This window comes from Xiphias gladius, chromosome 9 (assembly GCF_016859285.1).
Source record: "Xiphias gladius isolate SHS-SW01 ecotype Sanya breed wild chromosome 9, ASM1685928v1, whole genome shotgun sequence".
NCBI classification, from domain to species: Eukaryota; Metazoa; Chordata; class Actinopteri; order Istiophoriformes; family Xiphiidae; genus Xiphias; species Xiphias gladius.
The window spans coordinates 7002815-7026200 of NC_053408.1; the positions used below are offsets into that span (position 1 = coordinate 7002815).

Here is a 23386-nt window from a genome sequence, read left to right on the forward strand (position 1 = left end):
TTTTTTTTAAAGCTCAAATAAAATATATAAAGACCATATACAAATTGAATATTCACATAAAATTAAAACTTAAATTTAATACAAATTAATACATGTTTTAAATACCCACATACATTTTCTCTGAAGGACTTTTACTTGTCAGTGAGTATTTTTACACGATTACTGCTTTTGTTTAAGTAATGTATGTGAATATATGTGAAAGTGTCTGCATGTGTATGTGGATGTTTGCTCAGCTCTGACTAAATTAAACTGGGCTCTGATGTGTGAGTGTGGGTGTGAGGCAGGAGGATATGAGGTTGTGTGCATGTGTGTGTACATTTGTCATCACTTCCAAGAATACTTTAACAACTGTTCAAAGTGACACAACAGTGGGTGTGTGTGTCTATACACAGTATGCTTGTTCTTTTATGTGTGTATTTGTGCGCATTTTTACGTATTTTTAAAAAAAAATCATAACTCTAAAATCCATCATACATACATACGTACAAATACATGTGGCAGGTTTTTGTGTGCACAGTAGTGGAAGTGTGGAGTGTTTTGAGGCTGGATTCAGGAGTGAGGTCAAGTGTGTGAACATGAGGGAGGAGGGAGGAGAGAGCGAGTGAGAGTAGAGGGTGTTTTTCTGAGAGTCTGTCAGTCTGGTGGCAGTCGGAGGAGAAAACACTACAGCCCGGCTTTATTCAAGGAGCTTCTCGCTGAGACCAGAGCTTGAGCCTGCTGCGGATTTGGTCTCCTTTCACCAAAGTAGGGGGGGAGTAAAGAACAGAGATGCTGAGAGGATACTGCTAACCTGAAACGCTGTTTTGTCACAAACTCCTAAATAACACAGCGCTGTGATGGGGACTGTTAGTGAGCTGTGTGCATCCAGTTTCCAGGCTTTTCTCTGTCCTACAGTGCGACCGGGGGCACCTGCTGCAGCCACAGGTAAGCACTCTTAAGAAAATAACCTTCTTTTTCCCGTTATCTCAGGAAATATAATGTGAGCTTATGAATAATTCTAGCATACCTTGATAGGTAAACGACATTCATTTTGAGCTGTGTAAACATGCTCTCGCTTACATTTGTTTTTAACTTTCCGAGTTTATCCCTCTGGAATCTGTCTATTCATGTTTTATTTGTAGTAACATAACTTTATTTATACTGTATATCATGTAGAGACAAGCTGAGAAACGGGTTGAAAGTGTTGATGTTACACAGTTTATGTCTATAGAACACAATTTTTTTTTTTTAAACTGTGGATTATTAATATTTTCAGTCATTTACAGGCATTTTTGGCCATTTAAAAAGGTACAAAAATTAGTTGAAATAAAATCACTTTAAATGCAAACAGACTGCATTTTAGTTTTATTTCTTACATATTTCTGCTGTAGTTGTGTGTATGGATAGTGTAATATTTTTTATAACCCTGAGCTGTTCTATAATAATATTTTGAGTTTTTATGATGAAAGATTGCACATTTTTTTGGTGCCTGTGTTAAAATTAATGTGTCTCGGGTTCCTGGCAGCTTTATACTTTGTTAAATGGAGTAAATGAGAAGTCAGACTTTTAGCTGAGTTTACGCTGAAAACAAGGATACCGTGTATGTGGGGTAAGGAGGTTTAAAAAGGTGCTAAACAAATGCAAAAATGAATGCACAGAAAGTCGTTGCAAATGAACCAAAATCAACCTGGACTGCGGAGGGTTGAAAAGGTGTTTTACAAATCAGTTATTGCCATTGTTGATATTACCGGTCTTTGTTGGTTTAATGTTGGTTTTGTGTAACTCTTGATAGCCTATAAATGACAAACACAGCAATACATGGAGAGCAAGACTGGCACAAAGTGCTATCAGTGTTCAGTTGCCGTGGTGATTTGTGGTTAGGTTATCAAGACAGAGCACTGTGCAATGTGTGTGTGTGTGTGTGTGTGTGTGTGTGTGTGCGCGCGTGCGTGCGTGCGTGCGCGCACAATGCTGCGTGTTCCTGACATTTCCGTGGTCATGTACACACTTGAGTCAGGCAAACTGTGTGTGTGTGTGTGTGTGTGTGCTAGTGTGTGTGTCTGTGTTTGTGTTTGTGTGAGATGGTGGGCTTGATTTGAGAACATGACGCACACCCATCATCCTCTGGTCCAGGATCCTCCTCCCCAGTGGGTGCTGTAGTGACATAATCTCAATCGCTGCCCACTGTTCTCCCTCTGCGCAGGTGCTTTCGTACTGTAGCTCATTCAAAAGCCAGTCTTACACAGAGAAAGACGCATGGTACTCACCCGGTTTATTTCCATTTGCCTGACAGATTTTATGACTTTTCTTTCTGTAGCTGGACTTCCCCCATCTTTTTCCATGTTATTTCCTCTTCTCTCTTCTTTATTATATTTATCCCTTAGCCTCAAGACCTCTGCAACAGTGATGTTTTTCACAGATATACCCTTTAGCCAGGAAGCAGATTTATTCAATAGGCTATACAGTAGCTTCCTTTGAGAATGATGAACAGCCTTACATTCACCATTTGTCTGCCAATAGTATTAAAGAACTGTTTCATGTTATATTTAGTCTTGCAGATAGCTTTGGTTTAATTCGGCCAGGCTTTGAGATACAGTATCTGCCTCCACGCCTGTGCAGTGGAGGTGAATGACATTTAAAAAAAATCAACACCAACTTCTTTTTCCATAAGCAGTATCCCTGTTACTCTGGATAATCCACAGACATCACTGTCAACAGTTTTCATTTGAACTGCTTTCTACCAGAGAAACAGTCCCCGTGAAAACTGTTCACAGGTTGATACTAAACGAGGACAAAAAAATTGTCTTTTGTATTAGGGTGAGTCGACCGTTTAAATTTTTGAATTGCAGCCGCTCTTCCTTACCCCTCCTAAACATATCCTGTTTTTGGTGTGTCCAAACTCTGAATAAAGCACTGATTCAAGCGCACAGCTGCAATCCTTTTGCCCTCCTTTCCTCTATCCTTCCCTACATCCTCTCTTCTCCCTTTCTCTTTCCCTCACACACAACCCATCCATCTCTGATATCAAACCTGCTTCCTCGGTCTTCGTACCCATTTGGAAACATATGTCTCCCTTCTTCAGCAGGTGGGGGGATATTATTGTTAAGTTAATTTTTACTTCTTGTCGTGTCGTGCGTAAGAGAAACTTTTGTCACTGCCAAGTCTTTCATCATTTCAACAGGGTGGGGTGTGAAAACCTGAATAAACTGAAACATTTACACATATTCGCAGGCCAGAAAGCATATACACCCATACGCAGAGAGATATACACACTATACACAATCATCTATAAAAATAAAGACATACTGATTCAAGCATGCAAACTCGTAAACACATTTTTTTCCTTTTAATTTCACCTTTTCTCACAACAGACATATGGTTTTGCCGAAGAATGAAAAAATAAGTATGAAATACTAAGAAAAAAACCCCAAGACATGCTGGGCACTTGCAAACATCCAGCTAAGAGTATTTTTATTTCTTGATTTAGGAGTTTTTACCCTCTCTTCTCACAGATCACTTCAAGTTCTGTGACATTTTTAGGCTGTACAGAAGATCTACCAACAGATTTCCGACGACTGTTCAAGTTAGGTGACTGTGAGGTAGTTCCTGGTGGATTTCGAGTCTGCTTTGGATCATCGTCCTTATGCAGAGGGCCAGCCATTTTTTCAAGTTTCAGTTTATTGATTGACCGCATGACATTGGCATCCAGAATTTAGAGGAGTCCGTTCCTCCACCTCCTGTGCCACTGACCGCCATGCAACCACAAGGCAGCAAAAACATTTCCATCTCCATCTCCGCGCTTGACGGCTGGTAGAGGAGGTGGCTACTAAGTAATCCGTTCGCTGCAAGGGTTGCATTTACTCAACAAAACTCGGCAAAATATGTAATCTGCCCAGGGCGGCTCAAACTTTGGCACACAGCGGGCGGATAAATAGAGGTTTGTTAGCCGCTCTCCGATTGGCTGCTGCCGTCGAAGCCACGCCCACGCCACCCTGATCCCTCGCCGGCTGTCTCTGCACCGACAGTTGTCGTGAGCGGCCGGTCTCTAACGGTGACGGTCGGACGAGGTACAGACACATTTCTCACTTTAAAGTCACTTTAAAGTGAGAAAAACTTAGGGTTATCCTCTTAGCCGGCGTTGCCCAGCGGCACAGACATGGTTTTGAAGTCGGAAGACGGAGTTGGTAAGTTGCCTGACCCGCTTTAGTGACGTTACAGCAAGCGGGGCTAACTTAGAGGCTAACCGGCTAACGTAACTTCATCTAACGCTATATAACTGAAGCAGGCACGTAGGTTGACGACAGGTAGTTTAATGTGTTTTAGCATTAAATTACCAGTCTAAATTGCGAAAGCAACAAGTCCTCATCTGACTGATTTGTTAATACTCTTTGGCAGTCTGTATTAACTGGCACAAGGGATCCTTTATTATTAATCTGGATTGAGGCCAGACCTCTTGGGGGTTTGTGCTTATTGTGCGGTACTTCATAATTCATGTGTCTATTAATACAGTCAATCCACCCATTTATTGGCTGGAAAATGAAGGAATTGTCCCTCAAAAATACTTCGGCTTTATAGTTGACTCGCTGCGCTCGCTCCTCTGCGCAGTTTTCCAAGTTAAGTGACCGAAGAGTTGGACACTGTCGGCGGTAGGAGGTTGTGAAAAGACTGCAAAAGGTCAGTACGGAGAGGGAGAATCTGCCACAAGAAACACATAACAACAGAGTTTAGGTCGGCTTCCTCACAGCTGCACTGGTGTTTCCTCTAACACTTTGAGCCACTCTCACAGGATGTGCCTTTACAGTTAGGTACATTAACATGTCGGCTGTGAAAAATTGTCTAAATGGACTACAAAATGTGCTTAACGTAGGTGACAGGTGGAGGGGGAAAAAAAGCTATCAATATGGGCTACCAATTACATAAATGGGTTTTTAAGTAACCACTGTCAAGTAGGATAATATCAGACCTACCAGTAGTACAGATAGCTTTGCCCCCATTTGACTGAGTGAGTGCTGCCTTATTTTTAAGCATAGTTATAACACTGGTAGTCCATTTTGATCGCTTTTCCCCTGACGGACACTTTCCTAACTTTGTCTCTTTCACATAGGGATGTTTTACTTTTCTGGCTCAGGGCACATTTTGTTCTCACGTGTTCATCCCTCGCTGTTGGGTTTGTTGTTCTGCATTCTTACTTATTGGACTTTCGAGCCTCAAGGCTGTATGAATGCAATCAGTCACCAGGGAGTTTACCATAACCACAGGATTATATCACTTTTGTTGAGCTTTTTATTCTCAGGCCAGGGAACATCAAAACAGACAATTATTGCCTTGTGAACACTGAAGTGGACAATTATTGCCTTGTGAACGGTACCGGACACTGAAAATCTCAATCTTTACAAGTAGAGATAAATCTTTAGTCATTACCAGACTTCTTTGCAAATGTGATGAGCAGAGAAAGAAGAACGAAGACTGATTTAATTCTGCCAGATCAGAGAGCTGTTGTGTTGTAATTTGTTATTTGTTGCATTTTGGTGTCCAGGAGAGGTAAGTCAACCTCGTGTGTGCACCCTTCTGATTTCTTTACCAAACATTGTTCTGAAGACACATGCCAAACTGCACCTTACCACCCTCATTCTCCCTCAGACACCGGTGTCCACGTGGGGGAGCCTGTGTTTGATGCTTCACTCATTGAAGGAGGGAGGAGGGAGGAGTCAAGATGGACACAGGGCAGGGGCGGGGAGAAAGATAAGAGTTCAAGGGTTTCCCCCTCGCACACAAACTCAAACCCAATCGTCCTCATCCTCACATAGCTGCAGGCCTGCTCCCCTCCTCTCCCCTCTGCTGGAATGAGTGCATGAGGGATTAAAGAGGCAGGGAGGCTGGTATACAGGACCACAGGATTGGGATTGGAAAGATCAGACATGACTGGATTATTACTGTACTGTTGGAGCTTTTGGCTTTTTTGTACTGGAATTGGTGACTAAGGTAGAGATGTGGACTCTGGAGCAGGAGTGAGAATCAAACCTTGACTATTGAAAACTACAGAAACTGAGTGTTTTCGGCTGCGGTTGGACTACTGAGTCTGGTGTTGAAGCCACTCAGCACACTGAAGCTTTCTCTGGTATGAACCTCAGGATTATGACACAAATGTGTAGGTGTTAAGTGCGTCATCATTACTTCTGCATTAGGGCTATTTTGCAGAAATCTCTCAGAATGAGTGTGTGTGGGTGTGTGTGTCGTCACGCCTTCCTCTGAAACCTGATGAGAGCCGGAAACCCAGCCAGAATGTACATTTGGTAACTGCTGATTGAATAATCTAGTAAGGCTTTTTTGGTCATTCCCTCTTCAGAGGATGTCATGTCTTACCTTACGTACAAACCAGAGACTGAACTTCAAGTCTGGATATGTTGGTTGTCCTGAGCAGCTGGTCATCAGCATCATTGCTATGGCAAGGTGTCCCATTACTTCCCAACACAAACACACACTCGGTGACCTTAAGACTACGCAGAGCAGCTGAAGACGCATGTTGTTATTCATATCAGATTTTGAGTGTTTCTGTGTTTGTTTGCGTGAGATAAATGATGGTATGACTGTGTTTTATAGGCCATCACAAATCCGCTTGCCGTTATTTCCTCTGTCAGTGAAAAGCCAGAGAGAGGAAGTGAGTGCGAATGCCAGTTTCACTGCCTCCCTGCTCACAGTGGTGGGTTATTCTTGCACTCAGGTTTATATTAGGAGCTACTCCGGCCTACTTTAAGATTTCTCCCTGGGCAAGGGGTATTTGTGTGATGAGTGAGTGCGTCACTGTCTGTGTGTTTGCAGTATGTAAATAATACCAGCATCCAAGGCTGCAGCACCTGTCACGCCACACTGGACTTTTCTGAAATTGCCTTTAGTCAGAGGTGGAGTACTGTAGCAGGAATACTATCTGTATTTTCTGGTTCGAAATTGGCCCTTTTGCACAGACTTACAACTCTTAAAAGCTGCACTTTTTTTATTTAAAACATTTATTTCAGGCTGAAAATACCATTCTAAATGCTCAAGTTAACCTAAAATTCTTCTTAAAGTCTTGAAGAAATCTTAATAATTGCACCAAGGGCTGGGCGACAAATTAAGACAATTAGTGGAATCATATTGTGATGAAATGGTTTATTTTGTTATCATTCTACAAATATCTGTTCTCCAAAATAATATTTCAAAATTTTAGTTATTGAAGTTATTGAAAGGTTTTTTTTCTTTTTTTTCCTCACACATATGAAGAGTTTGGTCTCATGTGATGCATAACGTGAGACCAACTGGAGTTCATTGCTTTGTTTTAGGGCTGCAACTAAAGAATATTTTCATTCTTGATTAATCAGCTGATTTTTTTTCTTGATTTATCAATGAACAATTGGGCTGTAAAATGTCAGATAATAGGGGAAAAGCCCTTCACAATTTCCCAGAGCCCAAGGTTGTGTCTTGAAGTTGTTTGTTTTGTGTGAAAACTGACAAAATATTCAGTTTCCTCTCATAGAAGACAAAGAAAAGCAGCAAATCCCCACACTGGAGGAGCTAGAACTAGTGAAGTTGTGATGTTTTTGCTTGAAAAATGACTTGAAATGATTAATGATTAATCAAAATTGTATTTAATCTTTAATATTGTGATACCTCAATACTTTAAAATATTGTGATAATGATTTCAGCCATATCGCCCAGCCCTACTTGCACCTCCTCTTCTTTAATCACTTGGTTTCCCAGTTGGTCCAGAGGCTGACACTGAGTAACCTGCTCATGATGGCAAACTGAAATGAACAGTTAACTTGAATCCCTCAGCGGGACTCCTCTAATGAGGCTGAGCAGTAGCACAGCTTGATTTGTCCTCTGTGGCTCCTTGTTTCTCAGCATAAATTGTGCCTTTTCTTCGCATTTGTCTCTGGTTAGAGCATTTTATATGCTTCAGAAAGTAGCCATAGTAGAAGATTTATAATGAGGCAGTCAGTGGAGAGGAGCAGAAATTGTGGTCAACAGTGCAGAGGTGTCTAAAGATGTTTGAAAATCTTTTGCATGAAACATGAAATATGCAGATCAGCACACACCAACTCTTCCTGTTGCATTCCTTGTGTTATCGTTCGCTTTCTTTTTTTCTTCTTCTTCACGTTTTCGTAAGAAAAACCCCAAGCCAGTCACTTTCAGATCTGTATTTTCCCCCCTCACCTTATCATTCCTCTGCAGAAATTGTGTGTGTCTCGGGGCACATGAACTCCTGTTCTATCAGAGTACACACTTGGCCATGTACATTTATGGGTGTGTTTAAATAGGCGTGGATATTTGAGCTGAACAGATACAGTAAGATATCAAGCCTAATGTGCAATTTTCATACTATTATTCATTCGATGTTTCTTTTGGTTAAGGAAACCAATAAAAGGTAGCTGTTGATTATAGCTGCAAGGATTAGTCAATTAATCGATTAGTTAGTTGAGCAACAACAATTAGTTAGTTAATCATTTCTCATTTCTCGGTGTTTCCAGCTCCTCAAATGTGAGAAATTGTTGCTTTTCTTGTGATAAATTGCAGTAAAGTGACTAACATTTGGTTTTGGAATGTTAACTGACAAAACAAGAGCTATATGACATTAGCTTGCGCTTTGAGAAATTGTGATGGGTATTTCTCACATTTTGTTTTGTTTTTGCTGAGTGATTAATTGAAAAAATAATCAGCAGGCTAATTGATTATACAAATAATCATTGGTTGTAGCCTTTCAGTTAATACTATGGCTGAACGATATATTAAAATAACAGTGCAATACAGTTGTTTTTTTGCATTGCATAATTTCACCAGCTATATGCAGATTTTAAGTTTTGTATATATGGCTGTAAAGAGAGAGCACCTGTTTTTCTGTACCTTGTTTTAAAACCACATAGCAGATCTTTTGCCCAACACTTCCTCTTTTAGACAACCTAATTTCATTCAGTTTAAAGTCATATACAAAAATACACACTTAGCTTCCTTTTATTTTAATGCTGTATGGTAAATCAGGGTATATTCTGTCATTCATTAGGTGGACTAGCCTATTATGATGATAATATCAATATTGTATAAGAAAACAAACTTTTATTGCAATTTGTCATTGGATCTCATGTAGTTTGTGTAGTGAACTATGCCGGGCATATTCTGTCTCATTATGTTGCATCTTTGTGGCAGGAATGCCAAAAATTATAAGTCAATGCTGAAACAGTGAAGCGTATTGTTTAGTCCTAGTTAACACTTAGCTAACAGCACCTTTTACTGATAAAAGCACTCAGTTTTATTTAATCCATACCAACTGTGCAGATCTTGACATTTTCTTCCATTTTTCTCTGTAGAGGAGTTCAGTCTCCCAGTGTCCTACACCTACACATTTTCTGTCATTAATCTAAAGTGTTTACATGGCCCCGAAAGCTGCCTCTGTTTTTATAAATGTTACTTAGTTATGGCAAATATGAACGTTGCTTTTATTAGTCGTAAAGTGCAATTAAACAGAGAAGATATTCATTCTTGTTATTGTTTCCTCCTCCTCACTGAGCCATAGTGAACCAGAGCAGTTGGACTCTCTGGTCTCTCAAGTTGTATATGTGTGTTTGTTTAAACAGTGCATCTATTGTGTGTGTGTGTAAGAGAAATATTTGATCTTTGTATTTGAGTGCTACGTGTACTTCTCCCTTCTCTCCTCAGTGCCTGATGACCTCAGTCCAGAGGAGAGACAGGAGCTGGAGAGCATCCGGCGTAGAAAACAAGAGCTCCTGCAGGACATACAAGTAAGAACAGCACTCTAGCCTCTACTCATTCACGCCAGGGATATCCTGAGCCGGTGATAAGGATCTTGGTCAGGGCTAGGGATGGGCTTTGATACCATATTGTTGAATCTGAATCCAGTTCCAAAGCCGCTTATCGAATCTGAATCCTTTAAAATCCCTTATAGGTCCTTTTTTAAGTAGTTCATTTGGTGGAGAATGAAGACATCTGTTAGACAAAAAAGATAATTGTGTTTTAGGGACCAGACAAGCATGACACTGACACTAATGGAAACTACAGTACTTAACAATCAAACCTAGACCATGGACATAATGCTGTGTTGAAGGGTTGTACAGCTTCCATCACACATTTTTTCCCTGCTCTGTGACATTCACTAACCCTGTCCTGACTAATTTTTCCTTTTGCTGCATTTGCCCCGTACTGGGGGGGGGTTGTGCTGCAGCAGCTCCAGAAGTGTTAGAAGCCAAAGTGAGAAGCTCACAGCGATAATAACATAAATTATACTTTATCAATTACATAAATCTCCGTCACTGCCGAGTTCTGCACGTTTGTATACGTCATCGGCCCTGTTGTTTCTTTGCCAATGCCTGTAGTGTCAGAGAAGGAGGACAAACAGCCTAACCAGAGAACATGAATGAAAGATTCAATATCAATAACTTTATTTTAACTTCATAGTTCTGTACCAGAACCTTCAGTATTTGGATCAAGTAAACTGTTAAAAATAAAGTGGGCCAAGTTTAGAAGGGTACGCCTTTAAATTTCAGTGTGTCAGGTACATATTTAATCAACATTTAGATGAACGAAAATATTGGATCGGACTCTGTAATGGCAGATACACAATATTAAAGGATCAAGGGATCAAGGCCAGAAAAACCTGATCTGGACATCCCTTCCTCACACCTTTTTATTTCTTAAATCAGTTTGTTAAACTTTAAAAGAAAATTCGAGCTGAATTCATCTGGAGTTCAACTTCTTGGCCTTCAGTCTATTTCTGTTCTCTGTCCTTAGTGATTACTGCTTGGACAAAATACTTTCTCAACAGGGCAGCCATGAAAGGGAGTTTTTTTTTGTCCCTGCTGTGACCCCAGTGGTTATCTGGACTGTTGCAAGTCATTTTCTCTTACACGTTACATTTTTAAAAAGCAATATTTTCACAATTTTTGCAATGTAAGTGAGGGGAGGACAAATTCACCGTCCTTGTTCTGTGTAAAACGTATTCTGAAGTTAATATCAGGCTTCAGCCTCTCAGTTAGAAAAATCTAAATGGTAACTTCTAAAGACACTGACTCTTTAGTTTAAATTTCAACTTTGTTTTCCCCTAGACAGTGTTTTTCTATTGCAATGGAAGAAGAATCACAAAAAGACGGAATTTGGTACTAAAAACACAGTAATTTTGGAAGATATCCACTTGATTTGTCTAACTTGGACGCATCATATTAGCTTCATATAAACATTTGAATAAATTTTTGCACAGAATAAAGATTGTGAATTTATCACACATCATTTACATTGACATCACTAAGATATCTTAATGGTCGGTATGAACAGGAGGAATAATTACAGCGAGCAAAAACCGTTTCAGTGTTCATATGGGCACCTGACTATTGGAAAAAGTATGAACTTATCCAATTAAACCATTTTAGTTATTTCAGAATGGGGTATTGCAGGAAAAACAAAATCACAGTGCATTGTTTGCTTTTCCATTTTCACTCTTTGTGTGAGCATCACATTATTCAGGTAGTTCTTTACTCTCTCTTTGTCCTTGATTAGATTTGTTCCTCCATGTCTAGACCAGTGTGCTTAGGGAGGTGTGTGTGTGTGTGTGTGTGTGTGTGTGTGTGTGTGTGTGTGTGTGTGTGTGTGTGTGTGTGTGTGTGTGTGTGTGTGTGTGTGTGTGTGTGTGTGTATATATATGTATATGTATTATATAGACACACACACAGTGGCTTCAGCCATTAAGACCCCTTCACTGTTGGCACACTTTATATATTTTAAATGGATAAAATTTGCTAAATTATTTGTTTAAAAAATAAATAAAAGTACACAAGTACATCTATATAACAACTTATATAATTCAACCGAATACATAGTATGGAGGACATTCATTGATAATGAAAATAATCATTAGTTTCAGCCCTATTTTTTTGTAATTTGTTGATTGTGTTAATTATTTTTCTTATTAATTGTTCATAAATTGCTTATTTTGTCTAACTAACAGTGCAAAATTCTAAGATATTCAATTATACAGTGACTATAAAACAGTGAAAAACATTTTAGAATCTGGAATTAGAAAATACTTTGCATGTTTGCTTGAATCATGACGTAACAGTTAAATTTATTGTTAAAATCGCATTTGACCAAGTTTCTATCATCTACTCAATCGATCAACTAATAAAAAAATAGCCTGTAGCGGTGCATCATATTTGCAGAAAAATCATTGACTTGTTTGGTTGATATTTTCTGAGTGATAAACTACAATTAACAATAATAATTTCCAATGTGTTGTTTTTACTTATGCAGCTGCAGCACTCCCCCAGTGAGGAGCAAACACCATTTCACAGCAAAAGGAAAAATGAGTAAGGACAGGGTTAATGATTGTTTCAGCACAGTGACAAACGTGGTGAAAGCCCTGCGCCCTGTAAGCTCAGGAGAATCGCCATGGTTTACGTTTGAGACTGAGTGAACTAAAAACAGTAGAAGCTGATCGATGCATCGGTAGGCCGACTTTATCGGCTGATTGAAGCTAATTGCAGATAAATCGGTTTCAATGTTTTTAGCAGCCGATAAGTAAATAGAAGTAAATGGGAAGCAAAGGATAGGTGTAACTATTGCGTAGTTTGTCCTTCAAAGAGCACTGCGACTGCACTGTTGGCAACACACTAGTCCCTGAGAAACAGTCAGTAAGACAGTTCTATCAAATAAATGAACAGCTTCCCTAAGATTTCTCCCTCGTCAAAAGGTTATAGCACTGACTGCGCTGTAAAACACATGCATGCAATTCATTTGTTGCTCAAATAGTTAGTCATGAAGCTAGCTAATGCAATGGCTTGTCAGTGGGAGACAACTAATGAGCTGTTAATGTATAGTGTTACACTCATTGTGCCTAAATGAAGTAATGCTTTATATATCCGCGACTTGCATATCAGCACAGTTACAGTCTGGAAACACATCTAATTTTCACCAAAGATATATTACACCAGTAGTATCTAAAAAGTTTAAAGCTGAGAAAAAATGCCTGTTCAGAAATAACGGGGGATGGCGTTATTCAGAAATAACGCCATCCCCCTTAGCCAATTACTGGCCATGACATTTCAAAACAGCTGGCTAGAACTGGTAATATTAGAGGCATTATTAGACCAGCAGAAAAACTCACAGAAATAAACATGCGCTATTGGAGATGTCTTCATTTCCCCCCAAACAAACTACCCGAAAAGATTCGATAAGGGATTCCAAAGAACTCAGATTCAGTAACCGGATTCAGAACAGGATTCGGATTAAATAAAATGCTTCCGAACCCCATCCTCAGTCCTCAGTAAGCAAACGCACAGACAAAGGAAAACAAAAACATGCCCTCGGGGTCGAGACACTCTAAGTCGATTGATGGAGTATATTACCAAGGTCGACTCTCGTTCTGCGTTTCTCTCCTCTAAGCCCCGCCCCTGTTTTGCCCTAGGGGCAGATGGGTAATGACCCATGAAATATTCCAGTAATGGAGACAGGGGATGCTGTTCCTTTTATAGGGGGTTGTAACCATAGAAATACACATGGAGGAATCCAGACGGCTGAAGTTATTCACCTTGGATGGTTTTCACTCACTGAGTAGTTGTAGGTTATTATAACTCTAATCTGAGACTCTGGCCTTGGCTTCTTCTGTTTCTCTTCTATTACTATCTGAGTCCATTATATTTTCTGCTGGCCTCAGTGTTTCTCCATCTGTTTCTCTCCTCTATTCTTTCCTCCCCTAAACCTCTGCCTCTGAGCAGCTCTGCTAAGCCAGTCAAAGTCTTTGATCCTCATACTTCCGTCTCCCCACCAGTGTGACACTCAAACAGACCAGGGAGGGTGTCAAGGGGGAGTATGCTGATAAATCTAGGTCAGCTCAGGGGAGAGGACTGGAGGAGTGGGGAGAGGGAAGCAGGGGAAGGGTGGTCAGCTCCGACCCCAGAACAGGTGCTACAGTTCCCAGAGCGGATTTTCTGCAGAGGGTGGCTGTTCCACATAACTCCTGCTGGGAGGAAGAATGAGTCGGACTGAGAGAGTGTGAATCAAGTCTGCACTTTTTAGGGGTTTTACTGGGTCATCGCTTCAGGAAGAAGTGCTTGTCTGGATGTGTTGGTCAGTGAGATGTAGCTGGAACAGACAACAATGTGTAATGCTTTGTATTGATGCTGAGATGAAAGCATCTCCAGACGTAAAGGGTCAGACATCACACAAATAACACATGTATATGTGTCTGTGCTTGTTTTGTTTCAGCTTCTGTGTTCAAAAGCCAAACAGAACAATGAACCTTTTTTCTTTCCCCTTTCCGTTTCATCCCTGTCCTTTTCCTTCTCTCTCTCTCTCTCTGTCTGCTCTCAGAGACTGAAGGATGAGATAGCAGAGGTGACCAGCGAGATTGAAAACCTGGGCCTGACTGAAGAGAGGTAAAGTATCTCTCAACAACCATTTCTGCACGTTTGTAGGCGGCTATCGTCAACTCAGCTTTCATTTTAGTGGAAGTGCATTCATGGGGAAAACTGCAAAAATGACCAGAAAAATCAACCTGACACTGAGAACAGAATTCACTGCCTTGTGGGAATTTAGGGCTGCAACTGAAGATTGTTTACATTTTTCATTAATCTCTACAATATTTGGTCTGGTAATCGTTTAGTGTCAGAAAATAGGGAAAAAACACCCTCACAGTTTCCCTGAGCCCAAGATGAAGTCCTTATGGTGCTTATTTTGTCTGACCAACAATTCAAAACCCAAAGGTATTCAATAAATACACAAGGTCCACTTAGTTAGCTATTCTCTGAGCTCTCAGCCGTTTTGAAAGCTTCACTGTCTTCAGCTGAAGAAAGCTTTGTGAAATGTGTCCCCACGATTAATCGTGGATGTCCACACTCCAAGATATTCAGTTTACTATTATATACAACGGAAAAGAGTAGCAAATTTTCACATCTGAGCAGATAGAAACAGCAATGGTTTGGGATTTTTGCTCAATAAATCCCTTTAACTTATCAAAATTCCTGATTCCTGATTTCCTAATCGGTGTATCAACTAATCCTTTCAGTGCTAGTTGGATTGTTGATGATATAACCACTGGTAGTGTGTTTGCAAAAGCAGTTCATTGAGGTTGTTTTTTTTAAATTTTTCATTTGTTTTTAGGAAAAGCATGCAGAGGAATAAACAGATGGCCATGGGCCGAAAGAAGTTCAACATGGACCCCAAGAAGGTGAGAATGAATTAACATCAGAGGCCCTTTCTTACTTCATGTAACAGATAAGCGTAGGACTGCAACTGATTAATTTCAGTATTGATTGATCTGTTTATTATTAAAACCTCAGAAAATGATGAAGAATATCCATCCCAGTTTCCCAGAGTCCAATGTTTTGTTTTGAATTGTCTTGCTTTATCCGACCAACAGTCCAAAACCCAAACATATTCAGTTTACAATGATAATTAAACAGAAAAAAAAGCAAATCCTCACAAAAGAGAAGCCGCAACCAGAGAATTTGCTATTTCTTTCTTAAAACTTACTCAGAATGACTAATTGAGCGCATTTATATCCACACTAGTATTCAGGTTATAATCGTTTTTTTGGAGTATCCTGGTTACGTCTTGCACATTTAAACACCTTAACCAGGTTTCCGAACATTCTGTGTTGGTACAGAGCATAGTGGTGGAGATGATAAGAATAACCAGGTTTCTCCTGGTACCTGTAAATGTTATAACCCGAATATGATCTGATACGGCCTGAATATATAAAAACCAGGACGAGGCTGATCATGGTTGCAGCTCTTGAGTGGACTGTGATGAGACTGACACTCTGCCTTGGACTTTTTTTTTTTTTTTTTTTCTTCCTTAAATAACAAAATAACAAATGACACATGTGATCACTCGGTGTCTGTGACTCGGTGGACAAAGACCAATGTCTTTACCTGGTTGGATATTTAGAGGAACTTCATATTCAGTGTACTTGTATTTTGTAGTTTACGATGTTCAGACTGGGTTGCATGTTCTGATTTTCTCCCTCAGGGGATCCGTTTTTTGATGGACAGCTCCCTGCTGAAAAACACCAGCGATGACATTGCCCAGTTTCTCTACAAGGGGGAGGGGCTTAATAAGACAGCGATTGGGGACTACCTGGGGGAGAGGTAAGCAACACTAATAGACCTTTTTCACCGCAGACACTTTGACTTGTCAAGCTGGAAAAGCCCTCTGTAATTTTCAGGTGCCCCGTTAAGGTGACAGTGAGCTCAGGACCCTAAAACTGAAGCAACTAAAAGAAGTTCAGCCATTATTTATTTTATTATTTACACTTGTGCTTTTCCTACTGTACGTTAAAATGTTCTCTGTGAAAAAAAAAAAAGAGGATAATCCTGATATTTCCTATTTGTGGACCTCTTCCAGAGCTGTAAATATTTTCACATGTGAAAAGGTGAATCAGGCCTCATCAGTACACTATAGCATACTGTATATATGAGCTTATGGTGCATTAGCAGCTCTAAAAGATCATCCATTAATCTTTTTTTTTTTTTTTCATTCGTCAAATCTCATCCATCTCTTTCAGCTGCCAACTCTGTGAGCTAAAGAGAGCTGCATCCAGTTTTTGATCCCGTTTTCATGTGGGTGCGTGTTTTTGTGTGGGATTTTTTTGTTGTCGTGTAGAGATGACTTCAATATCGAGGTTTTGCACGCCTTCCTGGAGTTACACGAGTTCACGGACCTGAACCTGGTACAGGCTCTCAGGCAGTTCCTGTGGAGCTTCAGGCTGCCCGGCGAGGCTCAGAAGATCGATCGCATGATGGAGGCGTTCGCCCAGCGATACTGTCACTGTAACCCCGGAGTGTTTCAGAGCACAGGTACGAGAGTGTGTTTTTTTTAGCGCGAATAGGAAAGAGGAGGTGACATGACAGCTAAAAAAACATGTTTACAGTCACGGCTTTTCTTTTGAGTAATATAAAAGGGGGATAAAATATCCTTTTCACAGCATGTATTCTAGCCACATATGTATGTCGGGCTCTGATATTCACAGATTCAAAATTTGCAAAAACACATCACAGATAATTTTGTTTCCTGTTATGTTGAAGTCACCGGTTTTAATTCATATTTATTGGAAATTTCTCTCTCGGCATCCACCACTTGGTGAGTCAGAGGAAATATAAAAAGAATAATAATAATAATAATAAGAAGTACTACTACTACTACTGGACTGCAATGAGACAGAAAAAGCAGACAAATAAAAATAATACAAAAGTAAAATGGAATAAAATACTGGTGGGATATTTAGACAACAGTAATTTAGGATAAAAACGATAACAACAATGAAACAGGTAGACCATGTTGGAATTAAACAGTGTACTAAGATTAATAAAAAGCTGTTTTGAAAACTTTTTTTTAAAGATGTCACTTACTCTGTAAGCCTCAGATATCCACTGAGATACTCTAAGCTTTTAATTTAAGAAATAAATATATCAAGAGCAAGAAATAATGAAGAAATGATTAATTTTCCAGTTGAAATCAGCTAAGAGCAGAGTTTTTCTGAAGGAAATTTTAAACTATGGTTATATTAGTAGTTAAGTCTAAAACAAAAAACTTTTTTTTTTTTTTTTAAACAGATACCTGTTATGTGTTGTCGTTCGCCGTGATCATGTTAAACACCAGTCTACACAACCCAAACGTGAAGGACAAACCCTCTGTTCAGAGATTCACAGCGATGAACAGAGGTATCAATGATGGAGGTGACCTGCCGGAGGAGCTCCTCAGGGTGAGAGAAGTTAATTTTCCTAAAACGACTCTGTTGCTGATATTGAGTTTTAATTTAAGCAACGGAAACTGCTCAAATCAAGCCACTGTCTGTGATATGTTTACCACGTAAATGGAAAGTAACAGGTTTGTTGTACAGAAAGGGGAAAAAAAACTGCTATAAACACAGGTTTTATTTGAAATGGTGAGTTGTTTTTTTTCAAGGTTTAGGCAAGTCACATTATGTGACCAGTTGATGCTCAAAATCAGGTGAGTGAAACCTGCAGTTTAGATAGAAAACAGCATTTATGAAACCAGATTTGGGAGAAAATGTGGACGTATGCTAAAGCGATTCCTTTTAACATCCTCACGTCGTTATCACAGACAATCACATTCACACTCACAATTTAGTTTCTGGACAACATTTAAACACCCCCACAGAAAAGAACCCAGTTGACCCGGGTCAGGGCTAAAGGATGGGTTCACATTTTTTTCAAGTCTGTTTTAAAACAACAGTCACATACCCACATACGCTTTGCAAAGAGATCCCTTCGAAATGTGATTCCAGTGTAAGGGTTGGGGGACAAAAATCCATTCTTGGTTTGGTGTAAAGATAAGTTCTTAAGTTCAGCTGAAGTTAATGAGGCTTCAGCTGTCTGAGTTAGAAAAACAAATTGGAATCTGTAAAACTTTGTGTTCTTAGTACCAAATTCCCCTTTTTCTTACTGTCCCCTTACATCTTGCCAATCTGAAGCATCATTTCATTATTAAATATAGATTTAATCGCAGTATATATATATGGTAAGTGGTGCTGTATTGTGATTCGAGAAATGACTGTAATTTTGATGGATTTTAAATGTTGACTGATTCCTTGTCTTGTTTACAGTTAGGCGACATACTCGGGTGTTGGATTCCATTGAAACAATCAGTGCTTTTAACTGCTTAACTATGATTTTCACTTTAGGTTATTTTACCTGAGACCTTACTTTAAATTAAATATTCACCACCAGTGATATCCAAAATAACCTTAGGTAATTAATGTGTGTTCATTTAAAGTTCATCTGATGCTTTGTCCCAGTGCAGTTTACAGTAACTGAACATTATCCAGTGATACTTAACCAGACACAGCTAAAATGAATGCAACACTGGAAGCAGGGGATCATCTGGCAACAGGACTGTGTCTCTAGATATTTGGCTTCCCTTCACATCAAAGATTCGTAAAAGGGTTTGTGTTCTGGAATCTAAGCTTTTCAAAACATACTGTCAGGTGTGTTTAGCCAAAATCAACAGTCCCATTTCACAGAAAAGTCTCCCGCAAAGAGACTCTTGAAATGCAAAAAGAATCTCTGTTCTTCTATTATGTTTTGTCTGTGTGTGAGCAATTTCTCTATGAAATGGGACTGCTGTAAACATCCTGCTGATTTCGTTGCTCACATACCACCCCAGTAATCCATATTATAACATTTGTCATCTTTATTTCTCCCGCTCTGTAGAACCTGTACGACAGCATCAAGAATGAACCCTTCAAGATCCCAGAGGATGATGGGAACGACCTCACACACACCTTCTTCAACCCCGACAGAGAAGGATGGCTTCTGAAACTCGGTATGTGCATCCGGTTTAGTGAGAAAAAGTTTGTTTAATTTTAGTTTAATTCACTCAGTTGGACAGCCCTCTAGTGGACTGGATCTGTAACAGCTTCTTTGACACGAGGACAAATCATGTTGGAACTCAGAAAGAAGTTGACTGTAATTTTGGACACTTCCAGTATTTATAATACTCACATGTTGACTTTTTGTTTGTTTGTTTGTGTTTCATGGGTTTTGACTCCAGGAGGTATGTACCCTTAAACACCCCCAGCTTTAATGCACTGCCTTGCTTCTGAGCTTCCCCCTCCCCACCTTTCTACCCCCCACTGTCTGCGCGCATTCACCTTCACAGCACTGTTTTAGTGGTAATGAAGACAGAGCATTCATTTGTACATCTGATTTCACACTGTGCTTGATGCCAAAAATCCAATAAAGTAGTTTCACATCTGCTTCTAACTGCTGGAATCCTCGATCTGGCCACTGACCCAAGTTTTAACCTCAGCTTTTGCGACCAATAGGCCATGTTTAACCCGCTGATCTGTGTCATCAGTGTGCTTCAGGGTGTCGCTGTTGTCGTATGAAGTGCAGTTTTCTGCTCCGGCTCTAACAACTAAAGTTTTCTGTTTTGTACTGAAGTACTAGCAGCTCACCTGTAATCTCTCCCCAGGGGGACGAGTCAAGACCTGGAAGAGACGCTGGTTTATTCTCACAGATAACTGCCTCTACTACTTTGAATACACCACTGTAAGTAATTCCTGTTTTGACTGCATGGCAGAGTAAGAACAGAAATATCTTCAAAACCGAAGGCTTAAGAAAATTATACTTAGATCGCTGACATTGTAATTTATTTTCTCTCTCTCCTGTGTTTAAAAGGATAAGGAACCCAGAGGAATTATTCCCCTGGAAAATCTGAGTATCAGAGAAGTTGATGACTCCAAGAAACCGGTAAACCCCTTTTTTTCCTCCCTCCTCTTACTGCTACATCTTGTCATGTAATTGAACATTTCCGCTGTTTCTCTCCACAAGAGGTCACTAGCTTAGTATCATGTCTGGAAAGAGAAAAACCAGACACAGATTGATAAATATTTCCAAAAGCCTCTAAAAATAACAAAACAAGAATATGAGAATATATATATATTTACGAAGTTAAAGTGCTTAATTGTTGTTGATCAAACTATGTAGTGATGTCTTAAAAATACATTAATTATATTAAAACACACTCAGTTGGCAGTTTATCAGCCTAATACAACAGTCGTGCTATAAATCCTCCCTTCGTGAAGGTTATAATGTCCAGTTTTTGTTGAAACTGTGTTAAAAAGGTGTCGATTCAACTGTATAGTCATTTTTGAGGCTGCAGTTTTTGGTGCTGTTGAACTGTATTGCATTACACTATTGTATTACACTACCGGCATCAATGAGGGAAGCCTAAATAACAGAAACATCTCTCTGTATAATGCAATACAGCCCACAAAAATACAAACTGCATCTTCTAAAATTATAATGAAGTTGAATCAACATGTCTCCAACAGATTCAACAAAAACTGAACATTTATTCGTTTTAGCGAGGTGCTGAGTCTGTATCAGCTTATCCCCCATTAAACAGATTGTATCCTACGCATCTTGTACCTGTTGTGGCTGGATATGCACAACAGGTACAAAAACGCCACCGAGTTTAATTCTTTAAGACATGTCCAGACTTTGCAGATGCACAGCAAAAACAGCTTTTTTTGCGCACCACAAATCAATTCTTTGTTTCTTCGTTATCTCCTCTGTCGTCAGGAAGTCTGTTTATTCCCTCCAGATCAAAACTCACCTAATTTGTGTTTTTGCACTTTCCAGATGTTTCCTGTTTGTAAAACCTCCTGACTCATCTTGTTCGTGCTTCTCTCTCACCAGAACTGCTTCGAGCTCTTCATTCCCAACCACAAAGATCAGGTGATCAAGGCCTGTAAGACGGAGGCAGATGGTCGCGTCGTCGAGGGAAACCACACTTTTTACAGAATCTCCGCCCCGACCGCAGAGGAGAAGGATGTGTGGATCAACAGCATCAAGTGAGTCACGTTTAAACTCCCCCTCTCTCTCCTGCAGATGATTAGTGTGACAATGATGATTTCCTGGAAGTCCTATATCTGACCATCATTCATCTTCCACCTGCAGGGCTGCCATCAGCAAAGACCCCTTCTACGAGATGCTGGCTGCTCGGAAGAAGAAGGTCTCGTCTCTGAAGGGGCTGTAGAGCTGCCGAGGAGTAAACATTGAAATAACGAGCACAGACTGGATATGGACCTGATATTCCTGCTGCTGCAGTGACACTTGGACCTGGTTCAGAGGAGTCAGCTTTTAAAGAGGCTCTTCCTTCGGCACCAACACCCTGCTCTTTACAGGTTTGACCCTCTGTTGAATGTTTCATTTCCCATCTACAGATGAAACGATTCAGTCATAAACTTTTTTTTTTTTTTTTTAAATCCTCAAACATCTTAACATCTCAACATTTCGAAACCCATACTTCTGCAGTACTGTAACCGCGCTGTGCCCTCTGGGTAAGACTCCCACTCCTCTTCAGATCTGCTAAAATTAGGTGTCTGATTCACCTCAGAGCCACTTAATACAGACTGTTTGAGTTTGGTGAAACATTTCATAGGAAGGAAAATGTGAAGAGGAGAGCGGGAAATGTTTTCAGTCAGATTGGTAATGTAATCAGTGTGTAAAACTGAAACCTAAATAATGGTGGTGAGGAAAAGGACAACTTGCTTATTTTTGATTAAATCCTTTCTACATCTTGCACAATACAGTACACATTACAGTGGCAAGAGTTATGATAAAATGCTGGACAGTTACAGTAGGGACCATATACTGTTCATTAGTGTGATTCAGATACATTTCTAAAATCATACGCTTTAGTTAGTTTACAACCAATCTCTGTTTTGATCAGTTGAAGCCTCTTTTCTAGACAGGGATTAAACCTGGTCCTTGACTGAACTATAATGAAGATATGAACTGGAAGAACATCTTTAGTTTGGTGTGGTATTAGTCCTTGTCTGGGTTGCTGGACTTAAGTGTTTTGTTCGTTGCCATATAAATGCTTTTTGTTTTTTTTTCTAAGCCTGTTTTCTTACTGCTGTTGCTCTTCCGTCAAAGCACTGTTACTGGAAAAGAAGGCAATGCATAAACAGCTAAATATTTATTTATCCAGATTACTTGTAATTTATTGTTTTCAGTTTTTTTTTCTCATTAAAACTTTGCAAACCAAAATTCAACTCTGATTTGTGTTTCATTTGACCTTCGTCGGGGGGGAGTAGCACTGTCTAATTGACATACTTCATTTTTCGGCCCCAGTTTAATCTGTTCTCAAAATATTAGGTTAGTTTTCTGTCGGTCGACCGATTGATTGAGTGACTCGTTGTAGCTCTAATAATGCTCGTCTAGTCTTCACCGGTCTTAACTGTTTTGCTAAAACATAATATTTTAACAGAGTGTTAATGAAACCATCAGTGCACTCAATAAGGAAAAACAAACCAGCTTAGTTACACTCGATGTTTGTTGTCCCACTATCAACATTTTTCCCACCAAGTTATTTCCTGCTCCTCTGATCTTTTCACAGTTTTCGAGAACCAATCACGCTGTTGTCAAATTTTAAACTTCAATAAGGAGATGACGGCTTGAGTGTTGAGGCCCAGCAGATAAAACCCAAGAGGAACAGGGATGTGTTCAACAGGCTGACCCAAAACCCCAAAAATCCCCAAACACAGTATTTCAGCGTAAAAACATTCACAAGTGTTTCTCGAAAGACTTAAAGGCCCTGAAAACTTTTCAATCAGTGTCTTACATGAAAAGAGATTTTCTGTATTTGTTTTTCTGAGTGTTTCTTACTGGTTCGAAGTGGGCCAGGCACGTACCTGTGCCAATCAAAATTCAGCAACGTTCAAATCAGAATCTTATAACTGTCTATCAAATCTAATCAAGTCACACACACACACACACACACAGTCCTGTTGAAGCAGAATAGCTTCTTATTAGCTGATTAGCTCCTAACTTTTAAAATAAAATGTTGCTACAGTGAGGGTACAAAAAAAAGAAAAAAACATCACTGATTGCACTAAACA

The 23386-nt window shown here is 39.7% G+C and overlaps 1 protein-coding gene across 3 annotated transcripts; it reads left to right on the forward strand.

Moving 5' to 3' along the window:
- Positions 1 to 3954: 3954 nt before the first annotated feature.
- On the forward strand, positions 3955 to 22512 carry LOC120794275 (cytohesin-1-like). Of its 3 annotated transcripts, none has more exons than XM_040135186.1 (12): positions 3955 to 4046; positions 9667 to 9749; positions 14326 to 14390; positions 15115 to 15181; positions 15985 to 16103; positions 16618 to 16811; positions 17568 to 17716; positions 19188 to 19300; positions 19949 to 20027; positions 20157 to 20228; positions 21180 to 21334; positions 21441 to 22512. In XM_040135186.1, exons 4-12 carry the CDS (start codon positions 15122 to 15124, stop codon positions 21517 to 21519), a joined length of 1020 nt encoding a protein of 339 aa, XP_039991120.1. In that variant the 5' UTR covers positions 3955 to 4046; positions 9667 to 9749; positions 14326 to 14390; positions 15115 to 15121; the 3' UTR covers positions 21520 to 22512. The 3 variants fall into 3 exon arrangements, with proteins under 3 accessions (XP_039991120.1, XP_039991118.1, XP_039991119.1); XM_040135184.1 differs by having other exon boundaries at positions 3955 to 4163; positions 19188 to 19299; positions 19951 to 20027; positions 21441 to 22511; XM_040135185.1 differs by lacking the exon at positions 3955 to 4046 and adding an exon at positions 5754 to 6097.
- Positions 22513 to 23386: the final 874 nt, after the last annotated feature.